Source organism: Pogona vitticeps, chromosome 7, assembly GCF_051106095.1.
Source record: "Pogona vitticeps strain Pit_001003342236 chromosome 7, PviZW2.1, whole genome shotgun sequence".
Taxonomy (NCBI): domain Eukaryota; kingdom Metazoa; phylum Chordata; class Lepidosauria; order Squamata; family Agamidae; genus Pogona; species Pogona vitticeps.
In genome coordinates, this window is record NC_135789.1 from 5,463,731 (window position 1) to 5,483,867 (window position 20,137).

The following is a 20,137-nucleotide window of genomic DNA, read 5'->3' on the forward strand; positions in this document are numbered from 1 at the left end:
TCCCTTGAACCTGTTTGGTTACTCCAGATTCTTGCCTCCCCTTTGGATTTCCTAAGGGGCTATTTTGAAAACCTGGAAGGAGCCCAAAAGAAAGAGAGAGGGAGAGAGAGAGAGGACCACGGCTGGACTAAGAGATGCTGAGGCTATAAACTAAGTCATGTCTAACAGGCGTCTTAGCATTACCGAAAAGAAGAAGAGAAACCCAACGGTTAAAAAGAAGTCGAAAATCCTATTGAGATTGTGTGCCAACCAGCCACCAACCTGGAAGGATGCAATAAGCTCTTTGGCTCCTCCCCTTTCCGGCGGCCATCTTGCCAGGCCGTGACTGAAGAAAGGTGGATCAACATGAAAGAAGTCATGGCCCTTGGAGGGGGAATTTGAAGCGGGGTCGAGCCCTTCGGATAGAACTATATAACCAACCTACCGCCATGGTTTATTTATTCAATATATTCTTGCCCTGCTTTTCTCCTTGAAAAGGTCTCACGGTGGCTTACATCATTAAAAAGACGACATACGAAAAAAGCTAAAACAATATGCATACAAATGTGAAAATGAATCAAACGAATACCCCGATAAAAAGGGTAAACAGATGCATTTTTAAAAACCCACTCAGGCAGTTAAGGGATAGCTTGCCTGAAGAGAAAGGTCTTGGCTTGCTTGCAGAAGGAGAGCAAAGACGGGGCCAGGCTGGCCTCCGGTGGGAGGGAGTTCCACCGTCTCTGGGAGCAGCCACCGAGGAGGCCCTTCTCTCTCTCGCGTCCCTCACCAAAGGCACTAATTGCTCTGGTCAAGCTGGTCTGGTGACATGACTTTTCGCCCATCTGGTAACAAGACAGGGCAACTACCAAACTAATAATAATAATAATACAGCAATGTTTTCCAATGGGGATGCAGAGACAAAATTAGAATATTAAAAAAATTAAATAGAATTTGTGTGCTTCTTTTCACAGAGGAAGACTATGGCCAGATGTCCTCTGTGGCTGCCCAATCTGCTTTCTAAATGCTCATAGTGGTGGCCTCCTGATCTCGCTTCATATTGTTTATTTAGTTATATTAAAAAAAACATATTTCTACCAATGAACTGAAGGCAGAAGACACGACTCTTTCTCTCCCTTTTTTATTCTCTGTGAGGTCCAAGGTATTGAGTTCACTTCATAGCTAAATCAAAATTTGAACCCAAGTCTCCTAAGACTTAGCATGACGCTCTAACCACGACACCCCTCTGCCTCTTTATCTTTAAGACCAACCTGGACCAGAGAGGCCTTAAAAGAGAGGACAGCTTCTAGGAAACGGAGTGTCCTCTGTTAAAAAAAAAAAAAAAAAGGACACCGGGCCACCTATTTGGGAGACGGTCACAACCAGCCTCTTCTAGAAAGTTCCTTCCACAGAAACAAGTCACTATGAGATCGTGAGATACAACAGGAGACGTTTATGGACGGATGCCAGAGTTAATGGCTTATGACAAGGTACAAGCAAGAAAAAAAAATATTAACAAAGTGCATCCGGGTGCCGTGAGGAGAGCAGGTTCCATCTAAGGCAAACAAAACATGCAAGTCATGGCTCTGGATTGGCAGCGGTCCAGATGTAAACTTGGGCTGGCGTCGTCTTTGCTCTTCTTCTGGGAGGCACAGCGGGGGAATTGAACTCCCGGCCTGGGAGTTTGTTTCCCCCCCACTGTGTGACCCATGGGAGGAGAGCCAGCCTGGGTGGCCTTGGGCAAAACTGCACAGCCCCACAGCACCCCTAGAGGAAAGGAAAGGTAAAACACTTCCGAATATTCTCTACCTGGAAAACCCAGGAAAGGCTAATCGTAAAACAGAATCAACTTGATCCAACGTGAGGATGAGGACGGTTATATAAATCTGTCCTTTAATATGTGTTAACAGCAGTAAAATGAGTAATCTTGTATACTTCCAAAAAGCTGAACTAGAAGGGTCTCTTTGATGTCCTGGGAGGAAAAACACTGAATAAAAGTGATTGGAAACTCTTTTCCTGAATGAGGGAACTGACCGGCAAACAGAAACTCCACTTAAGATAACACAAGCCGTGTTCGTGAGTAAATATGCTCCACAGGGACAAGGAAGAGTTGACCTCTTCTGAATATTTGGTACTCGGGGTGTAGCCAGATAACCCCAGGCAGCCACAAAACCACGGCTTGCTCAGATCAACGTACTGCCAATGATCTTCTGGTGCTTGGTTCATTTTCCATCTCGCCACTAGCCGCACAATGATGGATGGATGGATGGATGGATGGATGGATGGATGGATGAAAGGAAGAAATGAAAGAGAAAGAGAAAGAAAAGGAAGGAAGGCAGGAAGGAAGGAAGGAAAGAAAGAAAGAAGGAAGGAAGGAAAGAAAAAGGAAAGAAGGAAAGAAAGAAGGAAGGAAAGAAAGAAAGAAAGAAGGAAAGAAGGAAGGAAAGAAAGAAAGAAAGAAAGAAAGAAAGAAAGAAAGAAAGAAGGAAAGAAGGAAAGAAGGAAAGAAGGAAGGAAAGAAAAAGAAGGAAGGAAAGAAAAAAGAAGGAAGGAAGGAAAGAAAAAGAAGGAAGGAAAGAAGGAAAGAAAGAAAGAAGGAAAGAAAGAAAGAAAGAAAGAAAGAAAGAAAGAAGGAAAGAAAGAAAGAAAGAAAGAAAGAAAGAAAGAAAGAAAGAAAGAAAAAAGAAGGAAGGAAGGAAAGAAAGAAAAAAGAAGGAAGGAAGGAAGGAAGGAAGGAAGGAAGGAAGGAAGGAAGGAAGGAAGGAAGGAAGGAAGGAAGGAAGGAAGGAAGGAAGGAAGGAAGGAAGGAAGAAAGAAAGAAAGAAAGAAAGAAAGAAAGAAAGAAAGAAAGAAAGAAAGAAAGAAAGAAAGAAGGAAGGAAGGAAGGAAGGAAGGAAGGAAGGAAGGAAGGAAGGAAGGAAGGAAGGAAGGAAGGAAGGAAGGAAAGAAAAAAGGAAAGAAAGAAAGAAAGAAAGAAAGAAAGAAAAAAGAAGGAAGGAAGGAAAGAAAGAAAGAAAAAAGAAGGAAGGAAGGAAAGAAAGAAAGAAAGAAAAAGAAGGAAGGAAAGAAGGAAAGAAGGAAAGAAGGAAGGAAGGAAGGAAGGAAGGAAGGAAGGAAGGAAGGAAGGAAGGAAGGAAGGAAGGAAGGAAGGAAGGAAGGAAGGAAGGAAGGAAGGAAGGAAGGAAGGAAAGAAAGAAAGAAAGAAAGAAAGAAAGAAAGAAAGAAAGAAAGAAATATCAGACCAGCATTATATCAGATAAGCTTACAGGGTTGGGAAGGTGGGAAAATGACCATGAAGGTACAGGCTGTGACTTTTCTGTGCAAATCTCCGAGATAAGAACGGCCACCCCAGAAACTGGCAAAGGGCTGCAGCTCTTACCTTGGAATGGTTGTCTCTCATTTGTTGGTTGTAATGACCGTGGATGGTCATGGTAGTTTCGTGTGTGTGTGTGTGTGTGTGTGTGTGTGTGTGTGTGTTTGAGCTTTTGCCTCAAAATGCCACAGGCTGTTCCCTCTTCCATCTCTCGCTCCCTTTGGGCCCCTTAGTTAACCATCACTCTCGCCTTGTCTCTCCTGGTTTCTGCCTATAAATGGGTAGCAACGGGAGATCAGGGCATTTTCGGAGCTGCGGTTGACATCGTGGCACGCGGGCAAAGGGCATCGTCTCGCGGCTACCTAACCCTGAGACTTGGCGGGGGCCCCCCAGCGAGAAAAAGAGAGCAGAAGGTGACAGACGCAACCTGAAGAAAGAGAAAGTTCCTGCTTTTGAAAATGGGGAGAGTGATCGAGAAAGGATGTGTTATTTTCCTAACACTCTGTTGGAGCTTTTGCAACCTTGTATGCTGCCTGTACTTCATTTGACTGAAAGGAACCTTTCTGGGCTGGGTTGACTGTCAATCTATCCAGCAGGAACCAATTGTTCCTCCCCGCCTCTGAATTCAAAGAGAGCCCCGCCTCCCTGTTGAGTGTTCTTTTTCCCTCTCTTTCATATGTTGAATTCAGTTATTGTTGACCTGTTTGCAACTGCAAGTAATGAAATGTTTGTATTCTTTTTTCCTACCAGTTGCTCCGAGTGAGTTACTGAGGCCTTAAGTGCTAGTTAATGAGAAAGGGGTGGACTGTCTGGGGAACTAGAAGCTAATCTACACTGTGATTCTCTGTGTAGCAAAATAATTTTATCAGAAATTCAAAACATTGCAATGCAGTGTGCGCAAGATTCGCCTCTCTAGGTTTCAGCGCCCTCTCAGTTATGGATCTCCAGGAGCAAATACACCCAGTTGACCTGCCTTTGGCCATTTTTCACACAGAATCGACCTCCTAAACAAACAAACAAAAAAACCTTAACTTCGTAACCGGGAGGATTGTGTAGAGTTGATGGTTTCTCCTACAAGAATAGGTGGGGAGAATTATCTGTCCTGGGCCCTCCTGGAAGGTGTGGTTCTCCCGTTTTTTTAAAAAGCCAATTAAAAACAGGCAACGAGGCTGGAAAAAGGATGGCTTGCGGTTTTGGAAAGAGCAACATCTTATCACTTGGAAGGGAACCTATGATCTTCTACCCGAAAAACACGTACTTCACCACTGATTTTTTTTTTCAAATGTGTGTGCGAAGACATAATGGTTGGAAACAATGGCCCTAGGTTGTTGATCTTGTTGGTGGAAAGCATTAAGTAAGACGCAGTCCAAGACATCCTTGCCACACAGGTCTACGTGGCTTCCAGGGGGCAGTTTCCTGATAATCACTTGTTACTTCAAAGCTTTATGGTTGCCTTGAGAGCTACAGACGGATTTTTCACACCTCTTATCAGTCACTTCCCCATAAAGAATCCCTCCGTTATCTTCGCCGGTACAATCCGGCTTTGTATGGCCCGTGACCGATGGAATAACACACATTAATCTAACGCAAACATCTTGTGCACTAGAAAACACAGGGATGGGGAAAGTTTCTCTTTAGACCAGCGGTTCCCCACCTTGGGTCCTCCAGATGTTCTTGGACTACAACTCCCAGGTGCCTGCATCACCAGCTGTACTGGCCAGGATTTCCGGGAGTTGTAGTCTAAGAACATCTGGAGGATCCGAGGTTGGGAACCACCGGTCTAGATGTATAACTCGTGAGGTCCTCAAGTTATTCTGAGAATTATAGTTTCCAAAAAAAAATAACTCTTCCTGTTTATAAGAAAGATCCTCTACTAGCTCTTTAAAATTAATTTCCCTGTGCAGACTTGATACAGTATTGAATCTTTAATTAGCAGCAGTCTGAGTTTGCAGGTGATGTCATTCCCACTACCCATGCAACGGGGGGAAAAAAATGAAAAGTGGTGATAAAATGTACTTGAATAAATAAATAAATTTTAAGATCCAAGGTGGTAATCGTGCTAATCCTACCTATTCATCTGGCCACTGACTGCCTTGTCCAGCTGTTCAGAAGCATACCTGAGGTATGATGTAGGACACATCGTGCAATCACAAAAATGGTTTTGGACTACAACTCCCAGAATCCCCGACCAGCACCGCTATGGGGATTCTGGGACCCGGCGTCCCCTCACTGTACGGTTCCCAAGGGCTGAGCTAGTGTGCAACCTGCAGGAAGCTGCAACCAAAATTATCTGCCGTGAAAGTCCTTGCATGTTGCTGATGCAACTGTTGCATGTTTCCGAGAAGATTGTTTTAAAATGATGATCAGAAAAAGGGCCTTGTAGTACCTTAAAGACCAAGACATGGCCTAAATGTTTGTGGGTCACAGCCCATTTAAAGACACCTGCAGAGGTCGGAAAGCTTGCTTTTCCATACTACAACACCTAGAATTCCAGAGAGTCCAGAGAAAAAACTTTCCGGTCTCTGATAGGATTTCTCTGCAGCCCTGGAATGCAATAATCATTTGCTACCAGATGTGATCAGAGATCTAGAACAAATGGGTTCTAGACCAAAATCCAGGCCAGGACTCTCCCCGGGAATTAAAAGTGCTCAACTGAAAGCTACTGCATTTCTAGACATTCAGGAGAAAATGACCTGGAAAAAGATAAGAATGCTAGGAAAAGTGGAAGCCAGCAGGGAAAGAGGAAGACAAAAACATTGGAAGGATGGACTCAATAAAGGAAGCCACAGCTTTGAGTTTGCAATGCAGTGTTCCTTGTGGAGACCAAAAACATTCTATTTTTTAAATACAGAATTTCCTGAATCAGAGTCAAAGAAAGGAAAATTTTCCTGTCTCTGACCACTAGGATTTTCCCCGTGACCTTGGAATGCAACCCTGCTCGGTTCCGGTTATTAGAAATGGAGAAGAGATTGGACGTTGACAAGCAGTGGGTTCTAGATCACATGAAAATTAGCAACATGCTAACATGACTAAACTGGACTTTGGTTATGTGTGTTGGGGACACAGACTCCCTGGAAAAGATCCTACTGTCAGGAAAAGAGGAAAATTGAAAGTGGGATGGACAGACTCAAAAACAGAGTAGCCACTGCCTTTGGTTTGCAAAAGCCGAAAAAGGGGGCTATTATGGAAGGGACTTCTTGGAGGTCAACAATTAAGTGAGGTTTGAATGATCTTAAGAAGCCAGGTGAATTAAAAACCATTGGGGCTTGCTAATGGGGGTAGCTGCGTCTCTCCTTTCCGGCTTCAGCTCATCCATGCCGGCTAAGCAGCCGGCATTCCTTAGGAGTCCTGGACTCTCTTGTCTTGAGATCACAATGGAAAAAACCCTGCAGGGCTCGGCCAGTTCAGGATGAGCGGTCACGTTTATTCCCGCCGGCCTCTTTTGCTGCCTCCCGATTCTGATGCTATCTCGTCTTGTTGAACCCAGATATACAAAACGGCGCGATAAGGCCGGTTATGGATAGTCGGGAACCAGGAAATGAAATAAACCCAGGTGCTCAATACTGTAGCTGCCAACAAGCCTGCCGGAGACCCACTTCCCTGGTTTAACATGTTTGCATCGTTGTCCCTTATACATTTCTCCAAGAAAGATTAACCCCCCCCCCCCCCCCGTTTAAAAACAAACTCTGATTCCTCCCTCTAGAAAACAAAGCTCAAAACCGACTGAGGGGCAATGATTTTATAAGCTTATAGCTGCCTTAATTGTGTTTTTGAGATAAGTCGGGTGGATTGAAGGAGTGGATTTCCCAGTTCCATACACCCAGTGAGTTTCCATGGTTGAGCAAAGATTCGGATCTTGGGTCTCCAGCAACCAACTTTTATTAAGACCACCTTATTTAGACTTTTCATTCAGGCTAACTCTGGCTCCAGAACCGTTTTTGAAAGCTGTGGGATGTTTGTGTGCTGCTGTGTGTTTCCTAATAAAGGCATGGCTCGCTGGCAGGTGCTCGGTTGTGTTTCGTTCATATGAGTGAACTCTGCATCCCCCAGAGAACAATGTCCAGTCTGCCTTTTTATGGATTTGAGTCCTTGTTTTGTTAATTCAAAAGCTAAGAATAGCTCCCATATCTACCTGTCTCCCTCCATAAAAGGTCATAGCCACCACCATTATCTTAAGAACTAGAAGGGACCACATAGATCATCAAGTCCAGCCACTGTCAGGGAGACACATTGGAGATTCAAACTCCCAACCTCTTGCTCCGCAGCCAAATGCTTAAAAACCGCCGAGCTATCCACCAGTTAGGTAGATGGCCATGTCTTTTCTATGCTCTTATGACTAGTAGATTTCCTTTCTGCTCTTTGTCTTAAGATGGAGCCATGAGCTTCCAGTAAGATTCGGCTGCTTCCAGTCACAGTGCGCCTAGCCATCCCGCTGAAAATATATTATGTGGTATGCAGGTATTCAACCTTTTTCTCTTTCATCTTTTTTTTTTTTTTTTTTTTTGCTCTAATAGGACAAAAGACAGAAGTACTGGCACGGAAACCCAGAAGAGTTAAACATGAACATTTGCAAAAGAATTTCAAGGGGTCTATTTGTTCTGCAGTGACATCAAGTTGTTTCTTGACTTAAAGCCGACTTTGTGAATGACTGACCTCCCAAATGTCCTATCATTAACAGCCCTGCTCATGTCTTGCAATCTGAAAGTTGTGGTTTCCTTTACGAGTCCATCCATCTCATGTCTGGCCCTCCTCTTTTCCTGCTGCCTTCAACTTTTTCTAACATTATTGCCTTCTCATCAACAATACTGTTGCATTAAAACTCCTGATTGAGCCTTGTTATCCATGAAACCTTAATTGTTTTGTTGTTAATTTTTTGAGCCACATGACATTCAGGCCTAATGTACTCCTGCCACCCTGCAGGGACATTCTGTGGCTAAGCATGGATTCAAATCCTGCACCCCAGTTCAACATTCGACACCATGCTGACTCTCTCTCTCTCTTTCTTGGCTTGCTGAAACCCCTGAAAGACATCCTCAAGGTTCATGTAATGGGACTTGGGGGCCAAAACGAGTAACTTCTCCATGTTCTTCCTACACACACACACTCGGGCCCACACACTTACTTGAGCAAAGAAGCGGATCCATCTTAGGCCAGCTTCCACAACACAGATGTCAGAAGCCCCATCCTTTTGGCGATCCATTCCTTTGCAAAATATTCCGCGGAACACGCCTTTATTGTAATAATAACTGGCTGATCACACACATTTGCATGCAGTGACCACATACTGGGCTAAGCAAACTCCTACAATGTAATTATTGGTCTTTTATAGCTCCACCCAGGGTGTGCAATTATCACCCGGGAACAGACCTTGTTGGGTCCCCGACAACGAAGACGGAATGTTCCTCCAGCTGATCTGCTTGAAGAGTATAAACAGTCATTAACCGCCGTGACATCTGTTTCCAGAAGGCCCAGAATAACATCAGTCAGCTGGGTTTCTGCAAAAGAAGCATTACGGGAGTGTTACCAAGGTGGTGGGCTGGGCACGTGGGCGCAGCCACAAACTTCATCATCTCTATGTGTTGTGCCCATGGGTTGCACCAAACACAGAGGTCGGCCAAATCCGACATGTCAGCCTGGCCCTCTGTACCCTCAAAATGCCTCCAGCAAAGTTTATGGGTTTCCCAGTATTTGTATGTTGTTGTTTTTTTTCCATTCCCAAAAGTTGAAACGCCCTTCTCGACGACAGTTCTGCATTTTTAAGCTGAAACAGGCAGTCTTGGGTGGGTCCGGTCTTTTTACCCTTGGCTACCTCTTGCTGCCACGCCATCCCTGAGAACCTCTCTAGAATTGATTCCAACCCCCTGTCCTTCTGTTAACTATGCCTCCTGAGCTCATATGCCAGTGCCTTGTCCAGAAAGAATGGGGAAATAAATGCTTGCAGTGTCAACCCCTGCCACTAGTGGGCGATACACATTCAGTGTGTCGGCCAATGTTAAGCTCGCTCAAGGCCACATGAGCTGGCTGTTTTCCTACAAAGCACGTTTGCAGGACGTTAAACTCTGGACCCTTGGTGTTTCTCCAACCCCCTGAGCTATCCAGCCAGCTTTGGCCAATATGACAGTACATTAAATACCAATAATGTCCTTTAGTTTCGACAGAGGCAGAAACTAAACACCGTATTATTCTTCTGTTTCCTGTTGCAAAGAGGTAGAGAAGAGGTCTAAGGAGAGCCGTTATTATGGGAAATGTCGGTTGCTGGGTCCAGATCACCTTCCCTAGGATCCTGCCGTTGGGTGGCCTCCCCACTTTACATAGGGGTTGCCCCCTCCCTTCAAAATCTCCCTCCTAAGTTTCATTTAGCAGGCAGGCGAATGGAAATATGCAGGCGGTTTTGATTGCCAAGTCTTGTGTCCTCAGCTCATCCTGGACCATAACTTCCTTTCTGAGATCCGTTCAGAATTCATCCTTCCGGCTAAAAAGAAAAGCTCCCCGTATTGGATTTATAAGAATTGAACGGCATTTCATCTGCCTTTGAAAACCAAGATGGGCTCACGGTTTCCTTTTGGAGGGGGGCTCCTTCATCCTAAATAGTCTATTTTGTTTCATTTGGGCTTGTTTTGAAAAAAAAAATCCCAAGGATGTTTGTACTAAGTTCCTTTGGGAAATGGCACTGCGCCCTCCTCATGGAGTAGATCTTGCCCTCAAAATTTCGCAAACTGTCCCAAACGTCTTGCTTCCAAGCTAAAACGTCTGGAGAGATTTACAGGATCAATCTGATGCTTCCCCCTTTTTTTAACCAAGAAGAGACACCTTAGCAAGACACTCACCTGGTTACGATCCTGCCCATGAAGTAGACACTATAAATTTCTTTAACGTCACCTTTCACAGTCAAGATGGCTGACCCGGTCACAGGCTGAATGGGCTGAAGAGAGAAGAAGGGGGAAATTTTTTTCCCCAGACCTTTCCAGGGGGTGCCCAAGTCAAAAACCGCCGTTTTGATCTGTTTTTGACCACAGTGTTAAAAAAAGGGAAAACGTAACCCTCTTTGTCACCCATTTTTCCCCTCTACCATTTTAAAATGGTATCTCCTATGAGGCAGAACCACTTTTCCTCATTAAAACCAACCAGGAATTTTCATACCACTTGCCTTTGAGACGGCGTTGCTTGCACTGATTTATTCCAGGGTGTAAATCTGGAATCTTTCCAAGCAAAGCGTGCCCTCTGTCCATGAGATAGATTCTACCTTTGTTCTTACAGGAGAAACTAGCCCTGTTAGACCACAAGTACTGTACTAACTTCTCCTGTTTGAATCATCCTCCACCGAAATGAACGCAATACAGTTTCGAAAACCGGAGGATGCTTCGAAAGCGGCAACTCACATCGGAGCCAGCAGGGGGCACCCAAGAAATATTGATCGGCTTGGTCTGTCCACGTTCCACCGTGCCTTTCACGGGGTCAACGGTGAAGCCTTTGAGCTGCAGAACTTGCAGGCTTTCCCAGCTGAACTCCACGTTCTGCAGAAGAAGAAAAAAGATGGGCAAGTGGGTCAGTCAGATTCTTTGCCGCCGGCGGGGAAACCTTCGGCCACGAGGAAGAAACAGATCAACCAGCTACGGGCCCCAGTTTTCAGCAATCAGTTTTGGCTTTGTTCACACTGTTTTGGAGGGGATGGGGGAAGCGACGATGGCTGTGTGTCCTTCCTGGCGGATAACAGCTAGGAGAGGAGTGCCGGTCAAAAGTGGAGATCAACATTTTGTTTTTTAAGCCGGTGATTGTTAATTTATTTTTGAGTAAGGGCTGTATTTCTAATCCTGTACGCTGGGGATTAGCGCAAGCTCTGTGGAGCCATCAGCAGCCATAGGATTCCACTACGGATTGCATCCTGCTCCCAAATACCCCTGTAAGTGGTCACATTTACGCCCCTCTGTTTCTTCTCCTCCGTCTTGAAGCCCATTCTTCCCAACCAGTATGGAGGCGCCTTGACATAGGATGAGTCGATTTTGACTTATGGTGACCCTTTTTTATGGTTTTCCAGGGAGAGGATACCCAGAAGGATACCCTTCCCTTCCTCCAGGGGGTGCCCTGGGACTGTGCAGCTGGCCCAAGGCTACCCAGGCTGGCTCTTCTCTCTGGAGGGACCGTGGGGGGAACTGAACCCCCAACCTCTAGCTCTGCAGCCAGATGCTGCACGACTGGGCTATGCAGCCAGCAGAAAACGACAAAGGTCCCTACGCTTTCCGATTCCTGCTCTTTCCATTCACCATACCTTCTTTGAGGCAAACTGGGTGGTCCGTATGGCCCCGACTCTCAATTCCCTCACGGCAGGGATGACAAAAGTCTCCGACTGAACACACTCCAGGCTGATGAGCAGGGAATTCGTGGTCTTCTCATTTTCTGTAGGAGACACAAACGGGTCAGTTTTCGGAGGGAAGTTGGCCAGCTCCCTCTGCATTTAGCTGGGGTTCCTGTGGACATTCTGGCAACTGAGCAGGGCTGTTGACGACCGGACCTTTTGGAGAGGGCTCATTCATAGGGTTGCCAATCGCCAGAGGTGACTTGATGGCACATCATCTCCACCACCACGACCAGCAGCTCCATGAACAAACAAAGTGTTATGAGCAGAGGCCACCTTCTGAGACCTCCGGGAAGGACTCCGCTGCAGAAACTATAGGCTCAGGCCCACTTTTACCAGATCGGCCGGCTTCTTCGGCCAGAGACGTCGTCACCGCCAGCGATTCTACAGGGACGTCCAGGGGATCACCTCCTTCCACAAACATCATGTGGTTTCTGGCTGCCCCTTTGAGTCGGATCTCACAAATCACTTCCTAAAAGAGAGTCGAAGGCAGATGATGGTTTCCTTCGGGTGTCCAGAGGCACTGATGAAGCCGTAACCTAAAGCAACCAGGCAAAGCGTTTCCCCTTCTGGCTACTAGAATTCAACGTATGGGCTTCTATACACAAGGGGTTTCGCTGCTCCCTGCAGGGCTGACGCTAGATGGCGATCTTCTTTCATGTCAAGGAAGATGACAGAGGAGAGAAAACGGCCTCCAGATCTCAACCACTGTGCCGGTCTCCTAGATGGCAGTGTTTATTGGGCCAGCTACAACTGCACGGTTGCAAAGTTTGGAAACTGTGGACCAGAATCCGATGGTCTCCTTGTCATCTCAGTGCTCAGCTGTCTACCAGACTTTTCCTAGGTACTTCTACTTGTGCAGATGCATATTTTTGGGACAACGTTCCCCCCCCTCCCAGAATTCTGGGAGTCATAGTTCCAACACTCCCATTTCCATCCCTCTCCTGGGCATTATTCAAAATGCCAGTTACAATCTCTAAATTTCGCCACAGACCAGGGTTATCGAAGAGTAAACTCTCCTATACAAAGCATGCCTGCATTATGAGATCTTTTGGATAAACTTAAGGATAACACCCTTAAAAGAATCATGCGGATTCAAGAGAGATGAACAAGGACTTCTTAGTGGTTGCTCCCCACCCTTCTATGGGAACCTTCTGTGAATTGTAGTCCAAATAATTAACCTTTTCCACATTGTTTTGGGCTGGGAAATTCTAGGAGATATAATGGAAAGTAGAAGAAAAATCCCCAAAACCTGAATCTTTGATAACGTACTTCCCACCAACTTCCAGTTCATAAGGACTAGGAACTTGGATGTTTGAATAGAAATTAGAATTTGGGGCTGTTCTTTTCTGTTCCCCTGTTACATTGATTAAGTGTTGTGGAGGGTCGTTCCCCCCCCCCACTTTTATCCAAATGCTGGTCCAAGCTTAAGGCTGCCCATAAAAGCTGGTGGGTATGTTGGGGGGGGGTTTCAGACACAGATTTTACAGACATGAAGACAAACAAACAGGAAGTGCCATGTGTATCAAAGAGCCACTATCTCCTTCGGATCTCCAGATGGGAGCTCGGATCCACTCCTACAAGTCCCAGCGTCCACCCTCACCTTGTCAAACAGCAAGACCTGGATGTTATCGGAGTAATACAGGCTTTCATGATCAGGGCTGAAGGTGACGGTGAATTCCTGAAATTTGCCCAGACCGATGACGCCTTCGACGGGGGTGATGGTGAACACGCTCAAGCCGCTGTAGTTCTGAGTACCTGAGCAAAGGAACAGGTGAGCAGCTAAGGGAAAAAGCAGCAAACAAACAAACAATACAACACATCTCGGATTATTTTTAATCCCTCTGAAAGCATAGTTGGGAAATCAGAGCTATTTAACCCAGACAGCTTGGCCAGCTTGCAAGTGTTATGGCCGATTTCTTATTGCAGAAACATGGAGTGGAAAAGGCAGTAAAGGAAGCGCCCCCCCCCCCGTCAAAGCCTCAACAAAATTCTGGTATTCGATGCGTACTCGTGAGAAGGTCTCGATGGAAAGCCGGCGCTATGAAAGTTCAGTGCCTTATTTATAACAAATGCAGCGAACCTCTGAATTATCAAGACATCTGTAGTCCTATAATAAGTTGCAAATTACAGTGGGTAAAAATATGCCGCTTGGGTTGGGATTTTGAGATTTCTCGGAGTACGAAACCCGTAATTCTCCTTGTGACAAACCCAGACCTACTGGGATATACCACAGTTTCACTAAGCTGCCACCAACCATTCCCTATAAGAAGTCACACAGACCAGGGATGGATTTTCAACAAATAAAAGAATAAGGTTTATTTAAAACAACACACAGGGAAAATAAAATGATCAGGTGAATAAGATACAGTAACGTGGCTTAGTCTCACTCATGCATACACACAGTTTGGTTCACACAGAACACTTAACTTGAAGCACAGACCCTGAACCTATCAGTTCTGGCTAACCATACAGACACCTGAACCTATCAGGTTGGTACTGACTGACACACAGTAGTACCCTGTCTGACACACAGACTCCCACTCAAGCTTCTTCTTCCCAGCTTCTCCAGCTTCTCCTAACTTCTCCACACACGCTTCACATATATATACAGTACAGCCCCTCCTCCTGATGTCCCGCCTTCCACTCCCCATAGGATGGAACTTTCCCTCCAAACCCATGACAGACAGGTAACATCAGTGCTGTATGTAACACCTCCCCTCTTTATAAGTTGTTTTGTAGGGGGAAAGCTAAGGTGCTTTTCACCAAAAAACAACCTGGACCCAAAACAAACAAAACCAGTCATATAATAACATACAATACCATACTTACTTATACTTACACTCTATTAGGCATTTAAACATTTACCATTAACAATACATCAAGTTACCTTTATTCATACAAACCAACATGCTTAATAAACAGACACATTTGACTTTTTGTCATCAAAATATATACATAGTCCATGTTCCTTCGCCGTCTTCAATCTTCAGGTCTTCTTGACAAGGCGTCAGCAACACAGTTCACTGACCCTCTGACCACCTTCACTTCAAAGTCATAGTCTTGCAGGTTTAAAGCCCACCTCATAAGTTTGCTATTGTGGGTTTTCATTGTCTTTAACCATTGCAGTGGTGAATGGTCAGTGCACAGAGTAAAATGTCTTCCCCAGATGTAAGGCTTGGCCTTCTGGATCGCGTAGACTATGGCCAGGCACTCCTTCTCCACGGTTGCCAAATGTCTCTCACCTTTCTGGAGTTTCCTACTCAGGTAGGACACTGGATGCTGGTCACCATTCTCATCCTCCTGGCAAAGAACTGCTCCTACCCCGCTGTTAGACGCATCGGTGTAGATGATGAACTCCCGGTCGAAGTCTGGAGCACGCAGCACTGGATAGTTGATGAGCGCCTCCTTCAACCTCCGGAACGCCTCCTCACAGTCGCTGGTCCACGGGATGCGGTCATCAGCCTTCTTCCTCGTCAGATCGGTCAGCGGAGCCGCAATCTCGCTAAACCTCGGGATGAACTTTCTGTAGTAGCCCACCAACCCAAGAAATGATTTGACTTTTTTCTTGGTGTTGGGTCTGGGCCAATCACGAACTGCTTCTATCTTGGCCTCGAGGGGTTTTATCACTCCTCCCCCTACTATGTGACCCAAGTATTTTATTTCTGGGCTACCCAGCTGCAGTTTGTTCTCTTTGCAGAGCCTAGGCCAAAGCACTTCCTCCCCTGGGTTAAAGTGCCTCTCCCTGCCTTCCTGGTCATCCCAAGCTTTCTTTCTGACCTTTTGAGCTTGCAGGGTCTCTGCTGCTAGCTCTAGGTTTCTCTTTAGGTCATTCCTCAAGGTGTCTATGTATGTCACAACGTCTTGTGGGTCATCCTGGCCCTTTCACCCTTCTCCCAAATAAAAGTTCAAACGGACTGAACCCGGTACTGGCTTGTGGCACTGATCGATAAGCAAACAAAAGGGATTGCAGCTTCTGGTCCCAATTGTTTGGATTCTCTGCCAAGTAAGCCCTAATCATGCGCATTAGAGTCCCATTGAACTTCTCAGTTAACCCATTACTTTCAGGATGATAGGCAGTGGTTTCCTTGTGCTTAATTCCACAGATTTGCCATAAGCGTTTCATGAGCTTCGATGTGAACGATGCGCCCAAATCTGTGATTATTTCTGAGGCAAATCCCATCCTGGACATATACCCCACCAAGGCATCTGCCCCTGTATTAGTTTCAATGTTAGTCAAGGGTATGGCTTCAGGGTACCTCGTGGCATGGTCCACAATGGTGAGAATGAACCGGTTCCCCCTTTTTGTGGCCTTGGGCAAAGGTCCCACAATATCCACCCCTATGCATTTGAACGGAGTGTCAATCTCAGGCAAAGGGCACAGCTTTGCTTTGGTCCTGTCGCAGCTATTCCCCTGCCTTTGACACACATCACATTGTTTACAGAACTCCCTAATCTGCTTCCCTATGTCAGGCCAGTAAAAATTCTGTGTGATTCTCTGCTGTGTTTTGTTCACCCCTAAGTGCGCAGCAAACATGTCAGAGTGCCCCCTTTGTAAGATCATGGGGTGATACTTTTCAGGTACCACTAGCTGACTTCGGATCCCATCTCCCCCTTTTGAGATATTCCTCAGGGTCTCTCTATACAAAATCCCCTTTTCCTCTAGAAATCTCACTGGGGTTTCAGGTGTTAGCTGGGCGTCAGTCACCTGTTCAAAACACTTTTGGAGAGTGGCGTCTGCCTTTTGCTCTTGGCCAAATCGGCTGTCTGTGGTTAAGGTTTCCACCACAGCTTCTGAACTCCCCTCTGCTTCCGTCTCTGGCTCATCAGTACCCCCCTAAACTGTCCCCGTGGTGGCTTGTGAACGTGTAATCACTAGCACCCGTTTCACATGTTCAGCCAGGTCATTTCCCACGAGCACGGCTGCTGGCAGAGTCGATGAAATCGCTAGCCGCCAAACTCCCCTCCAGCCTTGAAAGTTCACAGGTACCTCCGCTACTGGCAGTGAGATCACCTGCCCCTCAATCCCTGCCACCTTCATGCTCTCATTTGGGATTATATATTCCCTAGGAATAATATCTGGATGGCACAGGGTCACCTGGGAACAAGTGTCCCTCAACCCCCGATACTGATGGTCAAGTATTCCTACGTCCACCCCTGCTGTTTCAAACAACTGAGAATCTGTTCTCACGAGCAAGCAGCGCTTGACCTCCCCAAGAGGACCATTTTCCTCAGCCTGATCAGCAGATGTACTTGTTCCAGATTGAGTAGCCATGGCAACAGGCTCCCTCAGTGACAAGGAGCTTTGCTCTTTCTGGACACAGAACACAGCTTTTGGCTTGGTTCCACTCGAATCCTGAGGCACAATTCCTTTTAGCTGCTTTAATTTCTCACACTCTGAGATTAGATGGCCCTTTCCCTGACAGAAATAACATTTCCTGCTGTATTTTGAGTCTTTCTCATCTTGTTTTGGTTTTCCCTCCAAAATCTGAGGTCTTGGTTTCATGTCTGAGGGCTTCCCTTCACCATGGGCCCCTCCCCCTTGCTGGCTTTTCCCTGGTCCCTGAGAGTACTTGCTGTAGGTTTCTTTAGGTTTCCCCATCGATTTCCCCTCACCCAAGGGCTTTCTTATCTGGTAAATAAAATCTGCGATCTCTGCCGCTTCGGCCACAGATCTAGGTTTCCTTTCCCTCACCTGGAATTTCAGTTCCCCATGCAGGACTGAATAGAACTGTTCCAGCGCTATCAAGTCTTTGAGCTGCTGAAAGGTCTCTGTCCCCTCCTGAGATAGCCATTTCTCTAGCAGCCTCACCAATTGGGCCCCCACTTGGGTAAAAGTCTGCTCTGGTTTCTTGGTGATTGACCTGAATCTTTGCCTCAGCTGTTCCGCATTTATCCCATGTCTGGCAAACACCAGTTTTTTAAACTCTGCAAAATCTTTCATCAGTTCCTCTGGCATCTCTGAATAGACTTTGGCCAGGCTGCCACTGATTAAAGATCGCATAATGGTCATCTTCTCAGTTTCCCTCACTGAGAAGTCCACAAACGCTCTTTCCACTAGGGAAAAGAACACTTCAGGACAATCTCCCTTGTGGTACACAGGGAATTTCTTCAGGTCAGCTTTAGACAATTGGCCTCCCTCAGAATCCCTATTGTTATTATTGTTCTGATTCATCAGTTCCAGTTTTCTTAACTCAAACGCCATTTTCTCTCTCTCCAACGCCAATTCAAATTGTCTTTGTTTCTCTCTTTCCCTTTCCTCCATTTCAAATTGCCTCATCCTCAGTTCATGCTGTTGGGCTATGAGCATTTTCCTGAGTTCTGGGTTCTGTTCTCCCGTGCTGTCACCCTGCACTGAGCCAAATTCATCCTCAGAACCTTGGTCTACCTGGGGGTCTTTCACTTCACCCATTTCTGCCATTTGGCTTCGAGTCAAGGGCATAATCCCCCCCCCCCAGCACAGGCTGCTTTCAAAAGTCAAGCCTCAAAATAAAGCGACCACTTTTTTTTTTCTTTTGCCTCAGAACCAGCCTTCTCTAGTTTGCTGCTGTTCTTCAGTACTAACTTGCAACAGTTGCGAGCCAGAGTCTACCCCCCTCTGCTAGGCCTCGCAGCAGGCAGGCTAAATCACTTCTACTACACAGTTTTGCCTCAGCTTTTTTCCCGCCAAAACAGGCTGCCTCAGAGCTCCCTAATCTAGTCCCCAATCTGAGGTTACACGTTCTTCTACTAGCGCACCTCCCCGTGAGGTACACCTAGAAGATTACCTACGTGCTCTCAGATTGTCCCTGACTAGACCCCCCTTGCTCTGGGCACACTTGCCAAGGCTTTGCTGGACCACTGGACAACTGGACCAGTCGTATCCCACACGCTGGACACCAATCAATGTGACAAACCCAGACCTACTGGGATATACCACAGTTTCACTAAGCTGCCACCAACCATTCCCTATAAGAAGTCACACAGACCAGGGATGGATTTTCAACAAATAAAAGAATAAGGTTTATTTAAAACAACACACAGGGAAAATAAAATGATCAGGTGAATAAGATACAGTAACGTGGCTTAGTCTCACTCATGCATACACACAGTTTGGTTCACACAGAACACTTAACTTGAAGCACAGACCCTGAACCTATCAATTCTGGCTAACCATACAGACACCTGAACCTATCAGGTTGGTACTGACTGACACACAGTAGTACCCTGTCTGACACACAGACTCCCACTCAAGCTTCTTCTTCCCAGCTTCTCCAGCTTCTCCTAACTTCTCCACACATGCTTCACATATATATACAGTACAGCCCCTCCTCCTGATGTCCCGCCTTCCACTCCCCATAGGATGGAACTTTCCCTCCAAACCCATGACAGACAGGTAACATCAGTGCTGTATGTAACACTCCTTTCTGGGGGTTTTTACTTGTAATTATACAAATAATCGTATAGACACCGAAAAGTGGCTCTCCTAGGAGGGAGGCCTCAGCTGGAAGGCTCTGAGGCTCAGTTAAGGCCTAGCTCCCGCTAACTTCCTGTTCAGAAAGAAAGCTCCCAGCCAGCACTGGGGTGGGAACAGGAAGCCTGGGCAGAGCTAGGCCTAGCTCAGCCTCAAAACCTCCCAGGTGAGCTACGCTGATACATCCATAAGCCGCCTGTCTGTGAGGCAGAAAGCTGAGAGTGGAGAATTATGGGATTTATAGTCTAAAAGAAATCCCATCCCAACCTGCAGTTTTTTGGGCTGAGAAATCACACTGTACATTCAGAGAACCACCTACTCGTAACATGCACACTTTTGTCAACACAGGAATAGAACTTGCCATGGTAACTTTTGGGAAACTACAAACCCCACAATCCTCCAGCCAGACAGGGGGTTATGGGTTCTGTAGTACAAAAAAACAACTTTCCCCAGGTTTTGCCAAGGAGTGCCATGGGAAAGTTCTCAACACGTCCCTCATTGCCACCAATGCATTAATATCCCATCTGAGCCTTTATTTACCCACTAAATCCGTTGTCCCTCGGGACGAAAGGAAAGGGGGGAGCTTCTGCAGATCTTGGTCTCTGTTTGGAGAGAGAGATTCCAGGACGATGGTGTATTTCAAGGGAAGAGTTGAAGTGTTCTCTATCTGTAAGAGATTCGCCCACAGCAAAATGAAATGTCCATCAACTAGCCGTGTTTAGCTGCCTTGCTCTGCAGCTGCATTTTCTAAAACTCAACGCATCAACAGACTGTGACCTCTTGAGAAGTTAATGATGGACTGCTTAACTTGTCTTTAAGTTGCTTCATATGCATCATCTAATTGTGACCCTCAGGGGAAAAAAAAAACCTCTATTAAGACAGGGGAGCAGGGACCCCTTTTCTGCACTTGAGACTTGGTGGCAGGGGCGGGATCGACCCGCTCCAAAAATAACATGGAATTACTGTAGATAAAAGTTGATTTCTAGTTTTGGAAGATTAAAAAATAATAAAGATAATAATAAAGATTATAACTTTATAGAAG

General features: G+C 46.0%; 1 protein-coding gene across 8 annotated transcripts in view; it reads right to left on the minus strand.

Moving 5' to 3' along the window:
* Positions 1–8,503: 8,503 nt before the first annotated feature.
* CFAP74 (cilia and flagella associated protein 74) overlaps positions 8,504–20,137 on the minus strand; it is a 62,523-nt gene continuing 50,889 nt past the window's right edge. For all 8 annotated transcript variants that reach the window (XM_072977642.2, XM_072977643.2, XM_072977644.2 and 5 more), the window contains 7 exons: positions 19,636–19,762; positions 13,246–13,400; positions 11,979–12,114; positions 11,556–11,683; positions 10,669–10,803; positions 10,117–10,211; positions 8,504–8,784 (listed from right to left, as the gene is read on the minus strand). In XM_072977642.2, coding sequence (XP_072833743.2) covers positions 8,769–8,784; positions 10,117–10,211; positions 10,669–10,803; positions 11,556–11,683; positions 11,979–12,114; positions 13,246–13,400; positions 19,636–19,762 — 792 coding nt within the window. In that variant the 3' untranslated portion in view covers positions 8,504–8,768. The remainder of the gene's footprint in view (positions 8,785–10,116; positions 10,212–10,668; positions 10,804–11,555; positions 11,684–11,978; positions 12,115–13,245; positions 13,401–19,635; positions 19,763–20,137) is intronic.